The sequence below is a fragment of the Bos indicus genome, chromosome 1, assembly GCF_029378745.1.
Source record: "Bos indicus isolate NIAB-ARS_2022 breed Sahiwal x Tharparkar chromosome 1, NIAB-ARS_B.indTharparkar_mat_pri_1.0, whole genome shotgun sequence".
NCBI lineage: Eukaryota > Metazoa > Chordata > Mammalia > Artiodactyla > Bovidae > Bos > Bos indicus.
Window position 1 is genome coordinate 43,882,038 of NC_091760.1, and position 26,007 is coordinate 43,908,044.

The 26,007-nt window shown below is 39.3% G+C and overlaps 1 protein-coding gene across 1 annotated transcript in view; it reads right to left on the reverse strand.

Moving 5' to 3' along the window:
• The window catches only part of DCBLD2 (discoidin, CUB and LCCL domain containing 2), an 85,183-nt gene that overhangs the window by 19,638 nt on the left and 39,538 nt on the right, over positions 1–26,007 (reverse strand). Inside the window, exons 3-9 of the mRNA XM_019968390.2 lie at positions 23,814–23,951; positions 9,593–9,644; positions 7,234–7,306; positions 6,806–6,939; positions 5,142–5,182; positions 3,530–3,745; positions 2,019–2,143 (exon numbers count right to left, since the gene is read on the reverse strand). Coding sequence (XP_019823949.2) covers positions 2,019–2,143; positions 3,530–3,745; positions 5,142–5,182; positions 6,806–6,939; positions 7,234–7,306; positions 9,593–9,644; positions 23,814–23,951 — 779 coding nt within the window. The remainder of the gene's footprint in view (positions 1–2,018; positions 2,144–3,529; positions 3,746–5,141; positions 5,183–6,805; positions 6,940–7,233; positions 7,307–9,592; positions 9,645–23,813; positions 23,952–26,007) is intronic.

Below are 26,007 nucleotides of genomic sequence, written 5' to 3' on the forward strand. Positions count from 1 at the left end.
ACTGTATACTTTTCATAATTTTTCTCTCAATAAATTGACTGAAAGTGAACACACTAGTAAACACATAAGGGATATATATCTCCACCTACTGGAGAAACTGTATAAGCACAGTTCCCATTTCTCTGCCAGCGGAGAGTGGGAAAACCTCACAGACAAAGGATACCGGGTTGAGTTCTTAGAACTATACTGTCTCAGAAAGATGAGAACTAAAGCTGCTCAGATCTTGCCTAACAACACAAAAATGTAAGCCTTGAAAAGATCACGATTTCCAAGTAACCTAACTGCATCCCAGAATAGCTATGTGTGCTACAGCAGAAAAGCAGGTCAGAACTGATAAACCAGACCACTTCCTCATTTTACAGGTAAGAACTCTGATCCTATAGGCAGTGGTTTAGTTGCTAATTCGTGTCCAGCTCTTTGCCACCCCATGGACTGTAGCCAACCAGGTTCCTCTGTCCATGGGCTTTCCCAGGCAAGAATACTGGAGTAGGTTGCCATTTCCTACTACAGGGATCTTCCCAACCCAGGAACTGTACAGATGTATCCTGCGTCTCTTGCATTGGCAGGTGGATTCTTTACCACTGAGCCATGTGGGAAGTCCCAACCTAGAACTCTAAACCCAGTGAAATTATCTTTCAAAAAAGAAGTCAAAAATATTTTTTCAGAACTTTGTTAAGACGTTTTTAAAATATAAGCATTGATAATACTTATGATTATAAAAATTATTTCACAAGTATAACAAATATTACTATACAAATAAATATGGATGTGTTAATAGTAAAAAGTTGTCAAGTTTGGGGGCATTAAGCAGAAATAAGTTACATACAGAGACAATATTGTTATTTGCTTCAAGGGGTGGAGGCTCACTAAAGGTGAAGTTCATGTAACATCAAGTAGAAGAGAAGGGGGAAGGCCTTGAATAACAGCTGAAGAGTTTAGATCCAGATGAAAGACTAAAAGGAACCCCTGGAGTTTTTTGAACAGAGATAAGTGGCAAGTGAAAATGTCAGCATACCATATATATGACAGAGAACTGGCAGTATCGTAAAATCAAAACAAAACTCATGAGGAGTTTCATTGAAAAAATGTGCTCGTAATTCAATTCCAGATGAGAGGCAGTCACCTTCCCTGGGGACAGGGACCCCTTGCGGTAGGTGGATCAAGACCGGGAGCCCTGGTGAAAGAAACTGACCTCCAGTTGAGAGCCACCTCTGCTGTTCTCTCTCTACCCCTTAGCATCTGTTCTGGCACACAACAGAACTGCCATTTTTGGCTAACTAAAAAATAAGATGAGGAAATTCTCTAGGTAGGAAAAAAATAGTTGTTTTTTTTACAACAAATGTTGGTAAGATCTTGAAATGATCTTTCTATAATTTCGTATAATTTAATGCCCTTCTGCCTTATCCTCTGCACCCCCCTCACCTTGCCTAGAGAGTAGAAATCTAGGAACAAATTAGGATCTCCACATTCTGTGGATTGATAAGAAAAGTTTTTTAAAGATAAGAAATTAATTAATTGTAATAAATAATAAATTATTTAAACACTGTAATTAATACTGGAAAAAGAAATCAAGAAAGTACTTACCCTTATAATCATCAAAAAGGACCCAGAAGCCCTGAGAATGTCCTAACCATGTTAGAAGGGTAAGGCTAATAATTGTGCTATGCTTAGTCACTCAATCGTGTCCAACTCTTTGTGACCCTATGGACTATAGCCCTCCATTCTCCAGGCAAGATTACTGAGGGGATTCTTATGCCCTCCTCCAGGGGATCTTCCCAACCCAGGGATCAAACTCAGGTCTTCCACATTGCAGGTGGATTCTTGACCAGCTGAGCCACCAGGGGAAGCCCAGTAACCAACACTACCTAAAATAACCAGGAGAGGGCAGAGTAAGACCAAACGATATTTAATTGTTAGTATCACAAAGGAAGAGCTTCTGTGGCTTATTGCAAAGGCCACACCTACCCATCACCCTCTTCTGAAAATGCTCTTTCGAAATACTTTAGTGATCATTTTACCTTATCCTGGTCCACACCAGGCTCTCTGTACACAGTCCACCTCTGCCCATCAGCACTGTATAGAATCTTGTAGGCTGACACGTAGTAATTGTGCTCCACCATGGTGGAGCCAGTAGTCACAATGCCTAGAACAGGAAGGTCATTCATTAGAGCTCACAGTCTGATCCTTGAAGTTTGTTCATCACTGAAGCATTAACACCTAAAATGTACTGTTCAAACAGTTCTGTCTGTGGCACAGGACCATACCTAAGGGCAAGGTTTCATCCTGATAGGAACTACTCCTTGGCTTTGTTCCCTTGGAGGGACAGGAAGAATTATGACCACATATAAGGAAAGGACTATTGTATTTTGGCAGCCTGTATTCATGTCACTGCAAAATACTGCTCACTTACTGAAAAAGAATGACTTCCTGGGAATGAATAAAGATTATTGGCATTATTTTTAGTACCAAAGCAAAATAAATTTTAACAAGCAATCCTAACCAAATATTCTGACCATTTGTTCAGTTCAGTTCAATTCAGTTCAGTCGCTCAGTTGTGTCCGACTCTTTAAGTTGCTGTAAATAATTAAATTTATACTCGGCACGTGGGATATTATCTGTAGCACTTAAAATGGACTCATTGAACACAAACTTCTCTTAATGACTGTTGTTGCTGTTTAGTCACCAAGTCGTGTCTGACTCTTTGTGACCCCACGATTGTAGCCCTGCAGGCTCCTCTGTCCATGGGATTCTCTAGGCAAGAACACTGAAGTGGGTTGCCATTCCCTTCTCCACTTAATGACTGTAGGAGATGGTTATTTCAGATGCCTCAAGATCCCTTTACTCTAACACTACCCTAAAAAAAAAACTTACTACAACAAAAAGAAAAACTAATAAGAATCAAGTACCAACTCCTCTCCTTTGCAATGTTTTATAAAACCTTCTTTGGTCATATTAATACCAGTAAAAGGAATTCTTTGGGTGTTCTTTGGAAGGAATGATGATAAAGCTGAAACTCCAGGACTTTGGCTACCTCATGCGAAGAGCTGACTCATTGGAAAAGACTCTGATGCTGGGAGGGATTAGGGGCAGGAGGAGAAGGGGACACCAGAGGATGAGATGGCTGGATGGCATCACCGACTCAATGGACGTGAGTCTGAGTGAACTCCGGGAGTTGGTGATGGACAGGGAGGCCTGGCGTGCTGCGATTCCTGGGGTCTCAAAGAGTCGGACACGACTGAGCGACTGAACTGACTGACTGACTGAAACTAAACCTGGTGGTGGTGGTTTAGTCGCTAAGTTGTGTGTGACTCTTGTGACCCCATGGACTGTAGCCTGCTAGGCTCCTCTGTCTGTGGCATTCTCCAGGCAAGAACAGTGGAGTGGGTGGCCATTTCCCTCTCCAGAATTAAACTTAAAATCATATAATTAAATTTGCAGTGACCAAATTTTCCATGAAATTCTTACATGTCACCAGGTTTTCAAATGAAATCAGCATTATAAATTGTCTAGAAAATTCTGTCTCTTTTACCTGTGATCTTCTTTTCCTTATTCAGATCTACTTGCAACCACTGATATTCATCAGTGGCAAAAGCAGCCCAAGGAGGTCCAGGTTTTTTCAGCCTGGCCTTTTCAGGTTTCCAGCTGTTCTCTTGTCCTGTGTGGTCCGTCCACTCCAACACAGATGATGCTGTTATTTGAGCATCAGCGATCACGCCAGATTCCATGCCTAGTGTTCCATAACAACCTGAAACAAAGAAGAAAGTAATTCGGTTTCCAGACATAAATTCAAAAAGCTATAAATACTTATTCATTGGAAACTCTGAATTGTACCTTTAATTAACATTCACTATGCTGACAATAGCCTATACTAGAGGATTTCAAAAGCAGGCAAATGCTTCTTGGGTCTGTCTTTGTGTTTCATCAGAGAACATACAGATGTATTTATTCACAGCAATGCATGTGAGTGTGCTCGGTCACATCCGATTCTTTGCTACTCCATGGACTGTAGCCCACCAGGCTCCTCTGTCCATGGAATTCTCTAGGTAAGAATACTGGAGTGGGTTGCTATTTCCTCCTCCGGAGGTTCTTCCTGACCCAGGGATCGAACCTGCATCTCCTGTATCTCCTGCATTGGCAGGCATATTATTTATCACTGAGCCACCTGAGAAGCCCATTCACAGCAATAACCACTAGTTACTGGTGACACCTTACCCTCTCCCTGGGACACTTTCCTCAGTGGGCAACAGGCTCCCCTACTCAGATGTCACCTTCTCCATGAGGCCTGCCCCAACCCACTTCAAACTTCCAACCAGTCCCTCCTGCACTGCCTGTCCTCTCTCCTTGCCTTATTTCCTACATCTTCTATAATGTTATAGACAGTACATTATAAACATTCATTTACTTATCCACTGTTCATTGTCCATATCTCACTACCAGAATGTAAATTCTGCTCACTTTTGTTTCACTAGCACCAGAAGAGTGTCTGGTGACAAATGAAAAAAGGCACTTAATATTTTCTGTTGATTAATTACTTCAGACATATTAAAAAAAATCCCTTTTTCTTAGGAAACTTCCATGGTCACTTGATCATTTCTCTATTAATATAAAACCTCCAGTTTATTCTATTCATTAAATTATTATCTATTTTATCCTAAAGGAAATCAACCCTGAACATTCATTGGAAGGACTGATGCTGAAGCTCCAATAATATGGCCACCTGATGCGAAGAAATCGACTCACTGGAAAAGACCCTGATGCAGGAGATAGAAGGCAGGAGGAGAAGTGAGTGACAGAGGATGGGATGGTTGGATGGCACCCCCAACTCAATGGACATGAGTTTGAGCAATCTGTGGGAGATGGTGAAGGTCAGGCAAACCTGGTGTGCGCCAGTCCATGGGGTCACAAAGAGTTGGGCACGACTGAGTGACTGAACAACAGCTACAATCTATTTTCTCTCCTAGAGTTATTTGTGGTAACTAAATGAGGAAGTGCAAAAAAAAAAAAACCCAAAAAAAACCAAAAAACCCAATACAACAAAAAACAAAACCTAGAAATTGGCAAAATGCCTGACATACAGTGTTCAAAAAAAAAAAAGGCTATTATACAAATCATAATAGTTATGAAGTCCATGAGAGGCTTACCACTTGTCTTAAATGTAAAAAGACTTGTAGATAAGTGTCCCCTGAAAGAGAAAAAGGTTTTTGGGTGACATTCATATACAACACATTACTTGCTCATATTTGTCTTAGCAAAACTTTCTTGTTTTTATTTTACTAAGAATCATCTATGGCTATATATTAGTCAACTGCTATTGTTCCTAGCAAAAAAGAAGTCACATTTCTAATTAAGCAGAACAACTACTGAAATCAGCATAAATAATTTTGTCTTCAAGTATCTAGTGCCTAGTTTCATACATGATTATGCAAGTGTATCCATGCAACCTTTAATAAATACTTATTCTATTTCTTTCTCATATTAACATAGGAGATTAACACATTCCTAAAATGTTTCTACAGAAATTGCTTTTTGGGACTATAAAACAAAAGGTGACCTTCTCAGAGAAAGAGGCTCAAGTTTCCAGGGGCAAACAAGAAAAGCTGGCTACTAAGAAGAGACTGCATTTGTTACAGGAAATCAATGTTTCAGTGCTACAAGGTAGCACTGCATTTGGGTTTTGTAACTGGCAGGAAGGTGCTTGGGGAGAGCACATGGGTGGACAAGTGATTAGTTCACCACATGGCAGGTCCAGGGGTCCTGAGGAACTTGCAGGGATAAAACCATCCAAATCAGCAGTGTATATGTCTGCCTTCAGCACAACATTCAAACCATTACAAGTGGATGTGACTTGTCCTTCATTAAAAAAAAAAAAAATGAAAGAACTCATGAAAAAAAAAATTCTTTCTAAAAGTAGAACAGAGGAAAGGAATGAAACAACTTGCATAAAATTATCCAGAAGAAACCAGAAGAGAAAAGGTAGCTGACTCCATCTATATCGTGGATGGACCAATGACAGTCCAGGTGTCGCCCGCTTTGTGTGGTCAGACAGCTTAGAATGGTTTTTACATGGTTAAAAAGTTGTCAACAAAACGAAAAAGAGTAAGCGACAGAGACGCTGGCTTTCTACAGTAAAACTCTCCACTGTCCGGAGTGTGGAGCTCTGGACTTCTGAAGGAAACTGGCCCAGGACCTACAGAGAAGCTGGTTTCAATTATACTGCAGGATCGGGCGTGTCTGAGATGTAAGGTTTAGGGACAGATCACCCATACTATGTTTCTATTCAGTGTTTCAACTCCTCCCACTTTTGATACCTAGTTTAGGTTTTGTGAAACAGTAGATCATAAATACAATGAAAACACATTCCTACAAAATTCTCTCGGGATGGCAGGGATTCATAATAGTACTATCTCTGATTTATGTCAAAATTTGACTTCTATTCAGTGTATTTCAAATATCTTAATCCACCTTGGGCCAGACAGGCATAAGGAACAGAGTAGTTATGCCTTCTCATCTTTAAAATGAAGTAAAGATTTGGCAGTAAACTTCTAGGCTCATTCTGGGCTCTTTCTACGCTTAGAAAGAAACAAATTACTCCCCCAAGTGACTACCACCCTCTCAGCTGGAGAACAAGCCAAGAGAGCACAACCTTGGCTGTGCGCGTCAGTGCACTCAGACGCGGATATAGCCGTGAGTCCTTATCACACAAACGTTATTTCATGAACACCATCACCAGCAATACCGCTCAGGCCTCATTTGGCCCTAGCCCGCCCCATGCAGCACGTTTATTATAAACAGCACAGGTACTTACACCACGGACGTTACGTTGTTAGCCAGGGAGCTTTCATAGTATGGGATGCCCTTGCTAATTACGACACTGATCTGGCCACCCAAAGTGTTTGACACGACGCCTGCATGCACACCGGCCATGCACAACGGGGAGGACTTCAGGAAGGAAAGGAACAAGATGGGTTCCACATTTTCTTTTGATAATTCATAAACAAGACAGTTACGCTGCCTCTAGAAATCATTTAATCTGGGCAGTTTTCTTAATAAACATGGGGTAGATGACTGGTAATATAACACAGAATAGATTTTTAGCAGAAGAAAAAGAACAAACATTACGTATTACTACAAAGAAGTAATTGTCAGAAAATAAAAGTCACGATAAACAACAGTTACACATCTGTCTACGAGAAGTTGTGGCATCACTTTAACTTAAGTCTACAGCCGACTTACATCTCTATATCCATGAGGGACGGCTCCTGATATCTCAGCAAAGGGGAGCAGGCAACCAGCTGGGCAGTACTTGCTGTGAAATACAAACAAGTTAAATGGTACACGCTGCTGTACTTTCTGGGGAAAAAGACCAAAAAATAACACTTACCATTTTTTAGTTCACTGTAAACACCATAATCTCACCAGCCTGAGAGAACCACCACTTCTAAAAGGTCCTTAAGACTTTCTTCCATCCATCTACACACGTCTTCACCCACATATATACAAAAATCACCTCATATTCTACATGTTGATTTTATTATTTTATTTCATAATGAATGGCAGACATATTTCTACTGTAAAAGCAATTCACAATACTTAGTAGCTACATAATACTTGATTTTGTGGATGAACTGTAATTTGATTCACCCCATCCTCTACTGATTAAATTAAGGTGATTTAAAATGGCATTCATTCACTTACTCACTCATCCACCCACACACTCCACACGTTTACATGTATGTCTGTAACTCTGTCTATTAAGTGCTGGGCTGTGCAAGGGGTGGGGTTCACGAAGGTCAACCAGACAAATGGTGGCGGTCCTCCCTGGGTTTACATGCCCAGGTAGGAGAAGTATTAGGTATTGAGCCAATACTTCATGAAATCAAAGAATGAGATTACGTTTCTGCTGTAAAGAAAAGGTAGTCTGTGAAATAATCAGGACTCTAACTTCACAAAAGTACGATGAACATCTGGCAAACCTGCTATGCGCCAAGCAGCATTCTGAGTTACACTCAGGTCATCCACGTAAAGACCCTACGTGGGGTGCTAGGTACCATCATTGTCCTCATTTTACGGATGAAGAGGCTGAGGAGCTGTGTTTCCACGTCACACAGCAGTGCCGAGGCAGCTGGGCTCGTTTCTGTGTTCACATGTGGGGCTCTGCAACTGCCTCAGCCAGGGGATGGGGCTCTGAGGAAGCGGAGCCTCAGCAGGGAGCCAGAGACCACCACCGCAAGACAGCAGGGACATGCGCCTCAACCAGAAGGGACAGCCTCTCCCTGGGGCAAGGTGGCTCACGTGGGTCTGGACCAAGGACAAGCCACGCAGGCCGAGCGCGGTGAGAAAGGTGCGGCTGGTCTGAAATAAGCCTGGAACAGGAGCCAGGGATCAGATCACACAGAAGCTGGGGGGTCTGTGGTGAGAAGACTTGGGGGTACATTTCTAAAAGAAGTCATTAAAGGATTTTGATGGTGTCTACACATAACCTGATTCATTGTGTTTTATTTTGCCTTTTTTTTAAGTTCTTCTGGCTCCTGGAAAGAAAAGAGACTGTAAGGACCATGAGTGGAGGATAAGACACTGTTAGGTAGTCCACGCAAGAGAGGATGGCAGTGTGCACTTGGGTGGTGAAGATGGAGCTGGTGCAGGGTGGGGTTCAAGACAGCTGACCCTCTGGCAGGGCTGCGTGACACACACTGACACCAGGATTACCTCTGCTGACCAGGATCCCCCTGGAGGGCTGAGGAGTACCCCCAGCTCACACAGAGAGAATCATTCTTGAAGACAAAATGAAACCATTCTTGAAGATAAAATGAAGTTTCTTTGGGAAGTAGTAGCAAGTTGGGGGAAGTAAGTGAGATGGGTCTTTGAAGATAAGAATGAATTTACTAAGCAGCAAAGAGTAAAGTGGTTCCAGACAAAAGTTCGGAGAGCTCAGAGCAGTATAAATAATCCAGAGACGTTTCAATGTAAGACTAGAAAAATGGCCTACAGACTATTTGCAAAGGACCCTGAGAACCAGGCTAAGGAACAGTGATGGTGTTTTGTCATAGTAAGTTTTGAAATAATATTTCAAAGCAGAGGAGTGATAGAACACAGACTTTAGAAAACATCTTGGCAGAATGTGAATGGCAGAAAAAAGCCAGCAAAGGTTAGAAATGGGAAACCAATTATGAGTTCATCCTAGTCCAGGCAAGAGTCAAGGGCGTAATGCAGGGAAATGATAGTAAAAATGCCACCGGGGTGAGAACAGTGAGGAATTCTCTAACAGCCTCAATTGTCTTCCTAACTCTTTTTGAGTAAAAATAAATAGCTCTTCTATCTTTCCAAGGAGTTTTTACTAGATTTTGAAGAGTGACTAGTTCTACTTTTAAAGTATATCCAAATTATATTTCCACTGTGGAGAAGATTTAAATGCTACAGGTAAAGCAAAATTTAAACATGGCAATTGAGTGGCTTTAAATAAGCTCTGATTTATTGATGTTTTAGAACAATGGTTATGAGTCATACAACATACATTATAATCAAGTGCGTAAGATGAGGATAAAGTAGATGAACAGTAACATTTAAGAAAAAAAAGTCACAAATACAGTCATACCTGAACTCAGGTTCCAAAAATTTGGATGCAGTGTCTAAACAAGTAATTAGATCTAGAAAAACAAACAAACAAAAAAATGATTCAATAAAATTAGGTTTACTCTTGCAGAAATACCAACTGTTTTTCCAAATCCAAATCATGTTGTTTTAAACTTCAAAATCTTAACAGGTTGTACTTTTAATTTTTTTTAAAGTTTTTGTTAATTACGACTTATTTCTGATTTTAAGTATCCTGATTTCTGGGGCTATGTCTGCTGCTGCTAAGTACCAGTACTAAATACTGCCACATCACCTCATACAATCACATACCATACACATGGATGGTACACAGAAAAAGTATAATTTATAGCCCTGAAGTAGCTTCTATAATATACAGCTCATGAAACAAAAAATGTTTGTTATTACAAGACTAAAAATGATTCTTTGCTGATTACACATAAGGAAAACAGTAACAAAAGAGAGGTGAAAAAAAAAAAAAAAAAAAGAGAGAGAGGTGAGTTAGTTCCATGGCTCTAAACAATTGCTATTCAAAATCTGGTCCTTGGGTAGACCAGCAGCAGCAGCAGCATCTGCTGGGGTGTTACTAGGAATTCATATTCTTGAACACCATCCACAGCTACAGAATCTCTGGGAGTGGGGCCCCAAAATTTGTTTTAACAAGTCCTGCAGGTAATTCTAAAGCACACTCTGCACAAGATGAAGCATAAAAGTTTTAACATTTTCTATCTCAAAATCAAATCTGTGTAAAAGCTAACCTTGTCCAATTAAGAACTGAGTCACATGCTGTGTATGAGAGGCTTCTGGTCCAAACACTTCAGTGGTTTCCTTCTGCTCTTAAGACAGACGGCAAAATTCTCAACATGGCCCACAAGGTCCCACCTCAAGGAACAACATCTCAAGGTCTGGTTTTGTCCCCATCTTGCCTTCTTGCCATATGAGCCTTCTTTCTGTGCCACGGTGCTCTCTTGGCCAGGAAGGCTTTCCTACTATCCCTTTACCTGGCTGACCCTCTCTAGAGCTCAGCTCAACCATCACATCCTCTCAGAAGCTGTTACTGATCTTTTCAAGTCCAACTGTGATAGCATATAGTAGGCACTTACAGGTTTTCTGGTTTAATGAATGGATGACTATATATATTCTCACAGTCTTATGTAAGAATGGTCTGTTGCAATTCTAGAGTTAGAAGCAACATCATCTTATGTCTAGAGACTGAGGCTGTTGGTCTCTATCTTGGTATCATCAGCAGCTATCAGAGCATACAGTTTTAAGAGGAGACTTTCTACCAACATTTACTGAATAAATGGAAAAATAAAAGTTTGATTGCTAGCATGTTTGGCTAAGTCCAATCATAGACTAACCCACAGGAGGAAAACCTAGAAGGTCGTAAGCCAATCAAAAAGGTGAGACTTCACATACAATATAAATGATGAGGCCACCCAAAACACTGACAGAAGTAACACTTCACATGCTTCCTAGCACAACGAAGGGACACAGATATCTGTTAAATCAGTAGAAAGCACAAAATAACTAAGTATTCTTTTTTACAATTCTGAAGGAAAATTATGTATTTATTATCCAACTGATATGTGTCTTGAAAGAACTAGAGCGTAATAACTGTTAAACTAACAGGAAAGTAGTATTTTGAGAGCGAGTACATGGATTAATATTTACATACCACAGGTACTTGAATGACAATTAAGGTAAATCTGTGTTTAAGGAGTTTGAGGGGATACATGCCTGGTTAGAGTTTCATGACCACCTGGTTGACTGACTGGGAAAAGCAGACAAACTGAATTACCTGTACTTTATAGCTATTCAAGGCAATCTTTACACAGCCTCAATAAGAAATTATTTTCCATTTTCCTGCTCCGCCAAAAGACTTTCCAACTTCTAAGATTAGAAAGTGAACTTCTAAGATTAATAGCCCGGGATGAAAAGGTAGCTGTGTGGTCCAGCATGGTATTCAAGCCACAAGAGGACTGCCAGCTGGCCCTATTACCTTCAGGCCACATGCCAGAACGCTAGTCTACTATGGATATACTTGATCAGAGCTGGGCTTTATTATAGTAAAAGTCCACGCAGTGCTGAAAGTCCAGATTATGCTCGAATGAATGTAACTCACGTGACCTTGCTCCCAAATGCCCTGGGGGCTCAAAAGCGCTCCTAGGAGGAAAACATGAATTCAAAACAGAAGGCTTTATAAGGAGAGTTACGAAGACAACAGACAGAGAAAGGAAGTCATGATTTAGAGATTTTGACCTTTACAACTCCACAAAGGCAAAGGAAATAGCAATTAAGCAGAGAACTGAGAAGTTTTAAAATGTGTTTTTTAGAAAGCATTTCCCAAGTAAATAGCCTTCCAGAAAAAATCACTATTACTCTAAGGCTCCTAGTTAATAAGTACACAGCCTGGGCAAGATGAATACAGCTCAAAGAAAACCATCTGACTCAGGAAAGACTTCACATAGCAATGTAGGAAGTTATCGTAATGAATGGAACAGAACTGAGGGTCCAGAAATAAATCTTCAAATTTACAGTCAATTGATTCCAACAAGGATGCCAAGACAACTTAATGGGGGCAAAAATAGTCTTAAACAAATGGTGCTAGGACAACTGGAATATCCACATGCAGAAGAAGGAAACCAAACCCCTATCTCAGACCATACACAGAAGTTAACTCAAGGTGGAGTCAAATTCAAGACTTCAAACTATAAAACACTTAGAAGGAGATATGGGTATAGATCTTGACTTTGCCTTAAGCAATGGATTCTTAAGACATGACACCAAAAGCATAAGCAAATAAACTGATTTCCTGATTTCACCAAAATCTGAAACTGTTACACTTCAAAGAATGCTATCCTGAAAGAGAAAAATAAGTCAAAGAATAACACAAAATATTTGTAAATCATGTATCTGGTAAGAATCTAGTATTTAGAATACACAAGGAATTGTTACAACTAGACATTAAAAAGAAATCTCAATTTTAAAAGGATCAAAGGATCTGAATAGTCATTTTTCCAATGAAGATATACCAAAAGGCCAATAAGCACCTGAAAAGACATTCAACATGATTAGCTATCAGGGATATAAAAATAAAAATCACAGTAAGGTCTGATTCTGATAAATAGGTACATATATACTCAGAGAGGTGGTTGATGGATGTGAGGTTTGAGACAGAGTCAAAGATAACTTGAAGGCTTCTGATCTGTGCTAATTAAAAGTATGCATTCCAAGTACAGCATATGGGCAGTGGGTTTTCCCGGTGGCCAAGTGGTAAAAGAATCCACCTGCCAGTGCCAGAGATACAAGAAGACGAGGGTTCCATCCCTGGGTTGGGAAGATCCCTGGAGGAGGAAATGACAACCCACTCCAGTATTCTTGCCTGGAGAATCCCATAAACAGAGGAGACTGGCAGGCTACACTCCATGGGGTCAAAAGAGACCGACATGACTGAGCACACATGCACAATTAGTCCCTCAGTATTATCCAACTCTTCGCGAGCCCACACACTGCAGCACACCAGGCTTCCCTGGCTATCACCAACTTCTGAAGCTTGCTCAAACTCATGTCCATTGAGTCGGTGATGCCATCCAACCATCTCATCCTCTGTCCTCTCCTTCTCCTCCTGCCTTCAATCTTTCCTAGCATCAGGGTCTTTTCTAGTGAGTCAGTTCTTCACATCAGGTGGCCAAAGTACTGGAGCTTCAGCTTCAGCATCAGTCCTTCCAATGAATATTCAGAACTGATTTCCTTTAGGATTGACTGGTTTGATCCTTGCAGTCCAAGGGACTCGCAAGTCGTCTTCAACACCACAGTTCAAAAGTATCAATTAAAAAAAAAGTATCAATTCTTTGGTGCTCAGCTTTCTATATGGTCCAACTCTCACATCCATACATGACTACTGGGAAAACCATAGCTTTAACTAGATGGTCCTTTGTCAGCAAAGTAATGTCTCTTCTTTTTAATATGCTATTTCAGTTGGTCATAGCTTTTCTTCCAAGGAGCAAGTGTCTTAATTTCATGGCTGCAGTCACCATCTGCAGTGATTTTGGAGCCCCAAAAATAAAATCTACCACTGTTTCCACATCTATTTGCCATAAAGTGATGGGACCGGATGTCATGATCTTTGTTTTTTGAATGTTGAGTTTTAAGCCAGCTTTTTCACTCTCCTTTTTCACTTTCATCAAGAGGTGCTTTAGTGACTCTTTGCTTTCTGGCATAAGGGTGGTGTCATCTGCATTTCTGAGGTTATTGATATTTCTCCTGGCAATCTTGATTCCAAATTGTGCTTCATCCAGCCTGGCATTTTGCATGATGTACTCTGCATATGTTAAATAAGCAGGATGATAATATACAGCCTTGATGTACTCCTTTTTCAACTTGGAACCAGCCTATTGTTCCCTGTCTGGTTCTGACTGTTGCTTCTTGATCTGCATACAGATTTCTCAGGAGGCAGGTAAGGTGGTCTGGTATTCCCAACTCTTTAAGAATTTTCCACAGTTTGTTGTGGAAGTCAAAGGCTTTGGCGTATCAAGCAGAAGCAGATATATTTCTGGAATTCTCTTGCTTTTTCTATAATCCAACGGATGTTGGCAATTGGATCTCTGATTCCTCTGCCTTTTCTAAATCCAGCTTGAATATGTGGAAGTTCTCAGTTCATGTAGTGTTTTGATGTCTAGCTTGGAGAATTTTGAGTATTACTTTGCTAGCGTGTGAGATGAGTACAATTGTGCAGTAGTTTGAACATTCTTTGGCATTGTTTTTCTTTGGGAGTGGAATGAAAACTGACCTTTTCCAGTCCTGTGGCCACTGCTGAGTTTTGAGTGCAGCACTTTCACAGCATCATCTCTGAGAACTTGAAATAGCTCAGTTGGAATTCCATCACCTCCTCTAGCTTTGTTTGTAGTGATGCTTCCTAAGGCCTACTTGACTTCACATTGCAGCATGTCTGGCTCTGGGTGAGTGATCACACCATCATGGCTACCTGGGTCATGAAGATCTTTTTTGTATAGTTCCTCTGTGTATTCTTGAGACCTCTTCTTAATATTTTCTGCTTCTATTAAGTCCATACCATTTCTGTCCTTTATTGTGCCCATCTTTGCATGAAATGTTCCCTTGTTATCTCTAATTTTCTTGAAGAGATCTCTAGTCTTTCCCATTCTATTGTTTTCCTCTATTTCTTTGCATTGTTCACTGAGGAAGGCTTTCTTATCTCTCCTTGCTATTCTTTGGAACTCTGCATTCAGATGGGTATATCTTTCCTTTTCCCCACTGCCTTTCGCCTCTCTTCTTTTCTCAGCTATTTCTAAGGCCTCCTCAGACAACCATTTCGCCTTTTTGCATTTCTTCCTCTTGGGAATGGTCTTAATCATTGCCTCCTATACAATGTCACGAACCTCCGTCAATAGTTCTTCAGGCACTCTATCAGATCTAATCCCAATCTATTTGTCACTTTCACTGTATAGTCATAAGGGATTTGATTTAGGTCATACCTGAATGGTCTAGTGGTTTTCCCTACTTTCTTCAATTTAAGTCTGAATTTGGCAATAAGGAGTTCATGATCTGAGCCAGTCAGCTCCTGGTCTTGTTTTTGCTGACTGTATAGAGCTTCTCCATCTTTGGCTGCAAACAATATAATCAATCTGATTTTGGTATTGACCTTCTGGTGATGTCCATGTGTAGAGTCGTCTCTGGTATTGTTGGACGAGCATGTTGGACATGACCAATACGTTCTTCTGACAAAACTCTGTTAGCCTCTGCCTGCTTCATTTTGTACTCCAAGGCCAAACATGACTGTTACTCCAGCTATCTCTTGTGTCCATGGGGTCACAGAGAGTCAGACACGACTGAGTACACACACATAACAGTTAGGCAATGATAACTGCAAGAAGAAGCACCAATAAAGCACTCATTGTCAGCTCAATTATGCTGGGTCCACTTTAACATGTCTGGTAACACCAGAAAATCAGTAGTTTGTTCACAGTGAACAGCAGTATATAATTCACTCTGTTCACTAAGAGCTTCTGCATGGGAAATTTTTTTGGTAATTTTAATCCTTAATAAATACAAAAGAATATTTATAACATACACATTACTACACAAAACACCAAATATATGGCGTACTTCATCTTGGTGCTCTGGACAACAGAGTAGCAGCAGTAGCAAGGAGCATGCCACAGGGGTTCTTCCAAAGCCCATAGCACCCAATCCCTCTTTTCTTGCACAGCCCAAAGGACAGGTGGTATCCACAGGGCAGAGTCTACACTGGTCTTAGCAGCAGTGTCTACCCCGAAGTGAGTGTGATCATAATGTCTACACGAAGAGCTGCTGTAACATCTGCCTTCCTTAACCTCAGAAGGCTTCATAGAGGAGGAAAGGGTCAGTGGGGTTTTGCAGGGAGGATAATGTGATTGCGAGGAAGAGCATGAGAAAATTAAAAAAAAATTAAAAGGTGAGCCAATATTCAATAACAGGATGACAGATTCAGGGTTTTCTTAACGAAAACATCAACATCAGATTTTCTAAGACAGCTCTGACTTAGCAATATCACTATGAGCCATAATTGATATCTTATGCATAGGCCTTTCTTTAAATTACAATTAAAAATTTTTCCAATACATAATAACTGAATAGGCTTGGGAGCTTCATAATTATTTCATGAAATAATTTTTAAAAATGACATCTAATGCTAATCCACATAAAATACTATGAAAATATGATAAATATTTTATAAGTTCACATACAATAAAAAGTATCAGCATATTGGTTACTAACTTAGAAATATTTTTGATTGACAGCACTGGTTATTCCTGAGACTACAGACTGTGAAAGAGATTTAGATTTTCCTCCAATTAATACTGTTATGATCTTGAATATATTGAAAATGACTCGCAGCAGTGTTAGTATCTATCACAAGAGTATAACACAAACTATATTAGCTGCAGGGTGTAAGTTTTGTTCACTTGATGCCATTTACTCCTGAGGGAAGTGATGCTTGAGTGCCTGTATTTATTCTAACTCAAGAAAGCATGGAGTAGGAAATGGCAACTCACTCCAGTATTCTTGCCTGGGAAATCTCAGGGACAGAGGAGCCTGGCAGGCTGTAGTCCATGGGGTCACAAAGAGTCGGACATGACTGACTAACACTTCCACTTTTCTTTCAACAAAGCATAAAGCACTATAACTAATTATATTTATTTACCAGAAGTAAGAAAATACATGAAGCAAGACAATGTAGACCTACAGATTCTCCTCCTTTATTTGCTTGAAATTCTTTTAACTAACAAACTCCCCAGAGCCTGAAGGGACATGACACCATGCTTTCCTAATTCTCTCTGTCAGCAACCTTGCACTGTAAGTGTACAGATAGTCCCTCCATTCAAGAGCTAGCGGACTAGGGACAGATTCATCTTTCTACTTGATTCTCATGTCAGTATTATTGCGTGACCCTGGGCATAATTCCTTGTTTCCACAATAGGAACCTGGCACTGATTTGTACCATCTGCAATGTAGTGTCAGGGAAATTTACATATATAATAAAATGTAATTTATCGTGATTGAGAGTCTAACATTAGCAAACCAACATTTACTAAGTGGGAGATAACTTCTGTAGTATTTTACATGGAATCTCCTTTTACATACTGAGAGTAGAGTAAGTCTTATGTTTCTCCTAGAAAGATTATTAATACATCACCATCTATGGAAGCTGAGTCCACAACAGGAGCTCAGGGGAAATTTTCTCAGATGGAAATATTAAAAAAAAAATTTTTTTTTAAACAGACAATGTAGGCATGGCTCAGTTGCCTAAGCAGTAAGTGATACAGTTGAATAGACCACAGACTACTTATGGATAAATCAAATCCTCTTCACACCTAAATGCCTATATACTAAAAAATGAATTATAAGACATGTTAAAATGACATAAGACATTGTATATTAAATATAAAAGACATTTAAAAATATTAAAAATTATAAGACATCTTTTGTAATCTAGTATCGAGGACACGCATAGTATCTAGTGAGAGTTGCAGTGAATGAATTTGTCCCCTGGATGGCACAAGTCAGCACAAATATATATGCAGCCCCTTCAAAGCACTTCTAACTTACTAAAAAGAAAAAAAACAAAAACAAAACCCAAACCACATAGAAAACACTTAAAATCATTAAGGTGCTCTTCAGGTTATCTGTCAGCTTGAAATAAACTTTATCTCACAAAGATAAACTGCCTCTTTGGGTTATATCATCTTAACAAACTAATTCTGTTTATAAATGCTCTTTCTCTGCAAAACTGGTAAAACTATTCATCAGCACCTTAGTTCTACAAATTGACAACAAAATACAGATATTTTTCTGCATGTATACAAACACCATACATACTGATTTGTGTACAAGGACAAATTTTAAAATATGCATGTCAACTGAGACTTCATTAATAAAATCTTACTGAATAGCTTAAAAGTTTTAAACTGCTTGCCAGATACAACAGAAACTAGGTACACAACAGAAAAACTAAAAACAGAAACGTAGCTAACATAGTACTCAAAACAGAAAGGATCCTATAAAATTACTGTACAATTAAGGTAGCAAACAAGGAATTCATGCTCTATTTTCAAAACCAAAAACATCCCAAGCAGGAAAAAAAACAACCAGTTACAGAAATCTGGACTCTATTAGAAAGGAGCTCTCTATTCTGCCCCTATGTTTCATTTATAAGTTAATATAATCTGATGGAAGATGGAAGAAATGGAAAATATCTGCCAAAAAAATGTGGTTAAAGAATGTAGCAATTAAAACTTTTTATACTATTGTTGTTAATTCTAAAAATAATCTAACATATAGCAACAATAACCCTGTCAAGTGGGAATATTTGCCAGGCTCAGCTGTTCCCAAGTCTTATGCACACTGTCATCAGATTCGAAGGTGTTGGCAGACAATGAATAAACAAGTGTTTATGAATTCCACTTAGGGAACAGGTTAATATATCTTCATTGGATTACTTTATTTCACATGAAATTTTAAACTAGTTCCTGTTTCTTTCTAAAAAAAAGAAAAAGGCAAACTTTGACCACTATAAAACTCTGGATTGATGAAATCTGAAGTAATAAGCTTTAAAATTACTTTTCAAGTGATAATTCACATTTTAAAAAAGGAATATCAGACTATCACTTTTCAGCTGGCCATGTACCTAGATATGTGTACACACAGAGAGTCACACACACAGACAACTAATTGATGGCACATGACAAACAGAGGCTGCCTTAAAAGACCTGAAGCTACTGATGCAAATGTAGACATGTCTTCTGAGCTCATTATTCAGTAACTAAAATTACCTAAAAAATTATTGCCCAGAGTCATCCTAGAAATGTTGAGCTTTACTTAGAAACTGGCTAATGTTGAACAGATTCAAAACCAGGAATTGAGAGCACTCATCTATAAAATTTATTTTATTTTCAAGTCCCATGGTAAATGTTTTTTACATTTACATTTTAGGATAAAAATGTCAGCATCATTTATCATTCTGAATTAAAAGACCTAAGTGCATCTGGACCTGTGCAAGGCTGGCTGTGCCTCTCTTGGTAAGACCAGCAGTAACAAGGAGTTTCGCTCTACAGAACTTCTAACCCCAGGATACCTCAGAATCCATGAATATCTTCAACTGTCAGAAAAGGAAAAAGTGTTAGTTGCTCAGTCGTGTCCGACTCTTTGCAACCCCATGGACTGTAGCCTGCCAGGCTCCTCTGTCCATGGAATTCTCCAGGTCAGAATACTGGAGTGAGTTGCCATTTCCTTCTCCAGGGGATTTTATAGACTCAGGGATTGAACCCGGGTCTCCTGCATTGCAGGCAGATTCTTTACTGCCTGAGCGACCAGGGAGTCCCTTCAATTGTCAGATAAAAATTTCAATTTCAGAAAGTCTAGTTCCATCCCTGGGTTGGGAAGATCCCCTGGAGGAGGAAATGGCAACCCACTCCAGTATTCTTGCTTGGAGAATCCCATGGACAAAGGAGCCTGGCGGACTACAGTTCATAGGGTCGCAAAGAGTTGGACACTACTGAAGTGACTTAACACACACACCAAGTCAGAGTAGAACTACCAATCTTCTAATTATCACTGAAGTGCTGATTCATATATTTTTCTGTCTTTCTATGTTACCCAGTGGAAACAGGGAAACTTCCTTTCATTGGTAGATAAAATCATTTACAGGTGAAAATTAAAAGTGGTAACTGGTAATGGGAAAGATTGGAAACTTCTGCTCAAAGATCTTAAAAATAACAAAGAGGAATAAGACCATAAATTACAAAAATTAGACTCTGAAGGGAAGAGGACACCAGGTACAGAGCCCAAGACACCACAGCAACTCAGCGCCTCACCCAAGAGGCTTCTTTGTGTCCAAAGCCTCTTACTTCAACATGAATTTGTGCAGACCGAATACTAACTCTTTGAAATGTTTCCCTGGAAAAGACACGCCTGTTCAAGTCTTTAAGAAGAATTAAATTGGAATCTGGCCTAATTCTGGAGCTACTTTTATAACATGCATTGTATACACGCACGCTAAGTCACTTCCTTCTTGTCTGACTCTTTGTGATCCCATGGACCATAGCCTGCCAGGCTCCTCTGTCCATGGGATTCTCCAGGCAAGAATACTGGAGTGGGTTGCCATGCCCTCCTCCAGGAGATCTTCCCAAACAAGATCTTAATTTGATCATCTCTGATCCAGGTTCCTCTGAATAGCCTTTTAACTGGCCTCCTTACAATTATTTTCCCCTCTCTTTGGCCCATTCTTTACAGATCTAGGAATTGCAAAAACATAAATCCAGTTACATCACTCCTCTGCTCTAATAGCTTCCATGCAATTTTTTTTTTTTTTTTTGATAAAACTCTAACCCTTACATCTTCCACAAGGTCCTGAATAATGTGACTGACTTTCTACTCATTCACTTCACCTCAGCTGTGCTGGCTGTTTCTCCAGTTCCCTCAAAGTTCCTGGCCTGTGCATCTGCTATTCTCTTCCTTGTAGTGTTCTTCCTTGTTTGTCTGGAACCTCCAATTAATCCTTTGATTCTGGGCTCAGGAGTGGTTTCTTGAAGAGAGCTTTAATCTTCATCTATCTCCTACTACCCGTACCCCTATGGCCTCTTATTGTTTGAATGTTTCCTTCATCACGCTTATTTTAACTGCAATTAAGCAACCACGTGTTTAATGCCTTTTTCCAACCCTTTACTGCAAGTCCTATGAAGGTGTGATTGCCTCTGTCTCATTTACTGCTGTCTTCCCAGTGCCAGGAATATGGCAGGAAATAAGGTACTAAAGGGAATATAATTTTGCAATGGGCTCCTGTAAGAAGTAACGAAAACTAGTCTATCTCACACAAAATCATGCTATCAACAACACATCACACTATAACATTAACAAGTCTTTGAGACACTTTAACACATGAGGAAGCCAGTGAAGCAAGGTTTTCACCACTTTTGCATTCCCAAATACTCTCAACCTTCACCTAGGTTATGAAGCTGGGCACATGTGATGTTCCTTGAAAATATTCATGGAATTCAGTGTGGCAGCTAGGTTTCCTGGATGGTAACAAACTGAGACTCTAAACCAAAGCCAACCAGCCTTCAAATGAACAAGTCATTACAAGAAATTATGCCTGAAAGGCCACCCAAGAAGAAGTAATATGAGATTCAACCAGTGCCCTCTTGAATCTAGCCAATTCACTTCAAATAAAACAAATGCTTGATGGATGGGCAAGAGCACACAAAAAACATTAAGAAAAAGTCCAAGAGCGAGCTGTGAAATAAGGAATTCCCAAGATGATTATGACTTTGGACAGTGTTACTATAAAGAAGTTCCAGATTATGGTGGATATTTCAAAAAATCTTTGGAGCCTAAGATTCATCTAAAATAGTGACACAGCTATTTGAAGCTTAGCACAGACAGTGCTTCTGGTATCTGAGATGACTATTAAGTTCTTAAGAAACTCTAGTATAGGACATTCAGGTCCCTGTGGATCAAAAGCTCTGTAATTTAAATATCCAATGTAAGAAACTTTTTTTTTTTTTAAAGAGGAGATACTTATTTTCCAGAAACTTTTAACTCAATGAATGACAAAGAGAGAAAGGGGCAAATGGGAAAATGTAGAATAAATAATTTAAACTGACACGGCGACAAGAAACTTAAGGAGAATAAGAAACTAATTATCTTCTATCCTTTCACCCAATAATCCAAGACTTTCACAAAGTAAAACTGAAAAGGACAGGAAGCTTATCATTTTACTGTGTTTTCTGCCTTATTCTCTTGATAGTGGGAGGGTGGGCAGTGGGAAAAATGAGATACATGTTTGTACAGTAGTGAAGGGGTGAAACTAACATTTTTTTCTGCCTACTGTGATATGTGCCTAAGACACTAAACATGTATTATTAGATTTAGTCCTCATAACTAACCCACTTGCAGATGAAGCTCACCGCGGTGACGTGACCGGTCAGAGGTCCCCTGGCTGGTGGCAGAGGCAAGCTCTTACTCCAGAGCTACCCAGTGCCCCTTCTACAACACCCCGCTGCCTTAGTCTCCTTGTTCTGTCAAATACATTAACTATTTATTTAGCAGAACATTTCCAGTTCATTTCTTTCCATTATTCCATTCAAATGAGCTTTCTTTTTCACTCTGAGGGATTCTATTAGCCTTCACACCTTTTCCCATAGCTTAGAGATTAAGGGAAAGCAGATCTTCCTTTACATACAGCAGCTCCCCTCTATTATACTCTTAACGCAACTTTTTTTTTTTTTTTAAACTTTACAATATTGTATTAGTTTTGCCAAATATCGAAATGAATCCGCCACAGGTATACCTGTGTTCCCCATCCTGAACCCTCCTCCCTCCTCCCTCCCCATGGGTGTGGAGAAAAGGGAACTCTCTTACACTGTTGGTGGGAATGCAAACTAGTACAGCCACTATGGAGAACAGTGTGGAGATTCCTTAAAAAACTGGAAATAGAACTGCCTTATGATCCAGCAATCCCACTGCTGGGCATACACACTGAGGAAACCAGAAGGGAAAGAGACACGTGTACCCCAATGTTCATCTCAGCACTGTTTATAATAGCCAGGACATGGAAGCAACCTAGAAGCCCATCAGCAGATGAATGGATAAGAAAGCTGTGGTACATATACACAATGGAGTATTACTCAGCCATTAAAAAGAATACATTTGAATCAGTTCTAATGAGGTGGATGAAACTGGAACCTATTATACAGAGTGAAGTAAGCCAGAAAGAAAAACACCAATACAGTATATTAACGCAACTTTTAATGAGGCACAGAGCGTGTATCTCAACTCAAACCCAGCACAGCCGGGAAGGAACAGCTGGCACCGCCCCGAATCCTTCCCAGGCTCATTCATTCCCAGACATTCTCATGCCGAGGAGGTTCTTAACGATTTTCTCATTTACATAACATAAAGTAGAGGCTAATTTTTAATTTTAAATGGTCAGCCTAGATAAAATCATTGTTGAATATCAAAATAATTATCAATTTTCTACTTTAAATGATTTCTTTGTATTAGTAAAATTAAAAAAATTTTTCTCGCCACAAGAACCCAATGGCAGAGGGGAATGAACGAATGCTACAGTGACCAAAACTTGAGAGAGATTTCATTCAAGTCCTGCATTTTAGCTTACAGAGATTTGAGGTAATTTTCCATTCTATTCCACTAAATAGCCTTGTTTTTAACTCCCCCTTCATATTGTAAATGTTAACAATTTAGAAAATATCTCATACTTATTTTGCAGTGTCTCAGAGAGCACTTTCCCCATTACTCCTGCTAGTATGCAACACACTTTTTTAGGAAAGAATGGTAATACGGTTTTTAACACAGTAAGATGAAGCGGTAACCTGTGGATAATAAAGCTTTAAATTGATTATTTCAGTAACTGACAGATTTTTTAAAAGTTATTACTTGTGTTCCAGTCTTATAAAAGTGGAAAAATCAGTATTTCTTCTGCCAAGGAAAGGTAAGTATATAAAAGGACTTTATAAAAAGTTAGTATACTTAATTTTTAAAATTCTGAAACTGATTTAATTTTATTTGTCAGATTTATGTATGTGTTATAAACTGTTCGATCTTCCTACTCTATTCCAATCTCAGATAACAGGTACTCAAAGAAAATACCGCATTTCTGTTTTCAGAAATTGTAAAATGTGGGAATCATCGTATAAAGTGAAAATTACCTTGCTTTTCTATAACTGAGTATGAAGCCAAAAATCCTCGTCCAGAAACATGAATTCCACTCATGAACAGCACTGTGACTTCATTGCTTTTTGATTCAATTGAATGGTTCATTTGCAAGCCCAGACCACAGTATTTGCCTAGGATGAAAGAAAAGCAGATATTTGGTATGATTCATAAAGTCAACATTATGTACGATGTAGGTAACAGAATCATAATAATACACCAAGCTGACCAAACTAGGTATTACATTAATCTAAAATGATGACTAGAATATTACTCTGGAGAGAGAATAAAAAAAAACCGGAAGTAATAAACTGTTCAAATGACTCAAAGGCAGAAACAGTGTATTCAGACATCACTGACCTTATAATGACTCAATTTCCTGTGAAACACAAGTATTCCCTTTTAAACAGTGACAAGGAATTAAAAAACAAAATTAAAGTATTTCAGGTAGGCAAGTGGCTCATAAATGAACCAACAGTTAATTGGTGGTATTCTTAACATGTTTCCCATAGGGTTACCCCAGATTTCTGAGCACAGGGACCCCTCCAAACTTTTACAGATCTTCTCAAGTTTTCTTCCAAGAACTGTTGGACTTCTGTCAACCCCTTTAGGTGGTCATGTTCAGTCCTACAGTTTTAACTATGATAACGACAATTCACATTCATGCCTCTATAAAGCCTTTTCCTTGAACTTCAGAAGCATATATCTAACTGCCTAGCAACTTTTACTCTTTAAGGTTTCACAGACATGTAAAAAATAACAGATCTTCTGTCAGAACAGATCTAAGTTTATTAAGATAAAAGAGAAGAAAATAAAAGAATTAAAAGAAAAGATATTGAACCAATAACTAATAAAAATGAGTTTTTCTTATGTGCATGGTAACTTTAACAAATTCTGAATAAAAAGTTCTAAAAATATTTTAAGTTGAGCAATATCACTTTATGTGCTTCCCTTATAGCTCAGTCAGGAAGGAATCTGCCTGCAATGCAGGAGACCCGGGTTTAGTTCCTGGGTCAGGAAGATCCCCTGGAAAAGGAAATGGCAACCCACTTCGGACACGACTTAGTGACTAAGCCACCACCAAATCACTTTAATAAGAGTAATCTGTACTTCCATAGACATCATTTTCAAGGACTATATATTATCATATGAGTAGAAAATGCTAAATAATTCACCTCTATCACCACGACCACCACTCCAACCAGAACTGGTAAGGGAAGTAAGGTCTCTTATATATACAGAAAGTGAAGTCCACTCAGTCGTGTCTGACTCTTTGCAACCCCATGGCCTGTAGCCTACCAGGCTCCTCTGTCCATGGGATTTTCCAGGCAATAGTCCTAGAGTGAATTGCCATTTCCTTCTCCAGGGGATCTTCCCAATTCAGGGATCGAACCCAGGTCTCCTGCATTGTAGACAGACACTTTCCTGTCTGAACCACCAGGGAAGTCTATATATACAGAAGTCAATTGTAAAAAATAACCTAATCAAAATGGACAGAAGACCTAAATAGGCATTTCTTTAAAGAAGACATTCCAATGGCCAAGAGGCACATGAAAAGATGCTCAACACTGCTAATTACTAGAGAAATGAGGTATCACCTCAAACCTGTCAGAATGCTATCATCAAAATTTTACAAATAATAAATGCTGGAGAGGGCGTGAAGAAAAGGGAACTCTTCTATATTGCTGATGGGAATGTAAACTGGTGTAGCCACTATGGAAAACCGTAAAATAAAGCAACCATATGATCCAGCAATCCCACTCCTGGTAATATATTCATAAAAGACAAAAACTCTAACTTGAAAAGACACGTGTACCCACCCCGCCCTGTGTTCACAAAGACACGTGTACCCACCCCGCCCTGTGTTCACAAAGACACGTGTACCCATCCTGCCCTGTGTTCACAAAGCACTATTTACAACAGTCAAGATACAGAAGCAATCTAACTGTCTATCAACATATGAAAGGATAAAATAAAGATGTGATATATACATACATACATATATATGTGTATGTATGTATATACACATATATACACGCACAGCCATAAAAAGCGAAATATTGCCATTTGCAGCAACATCAATGGACCTAGAGAAGTAAGTCAGACAAAGACGATATATGGTATCATTTATACAGGGAATCTAAAAAATAATACAAATGAATTCATTACAAGATAGACTCACAGACACAG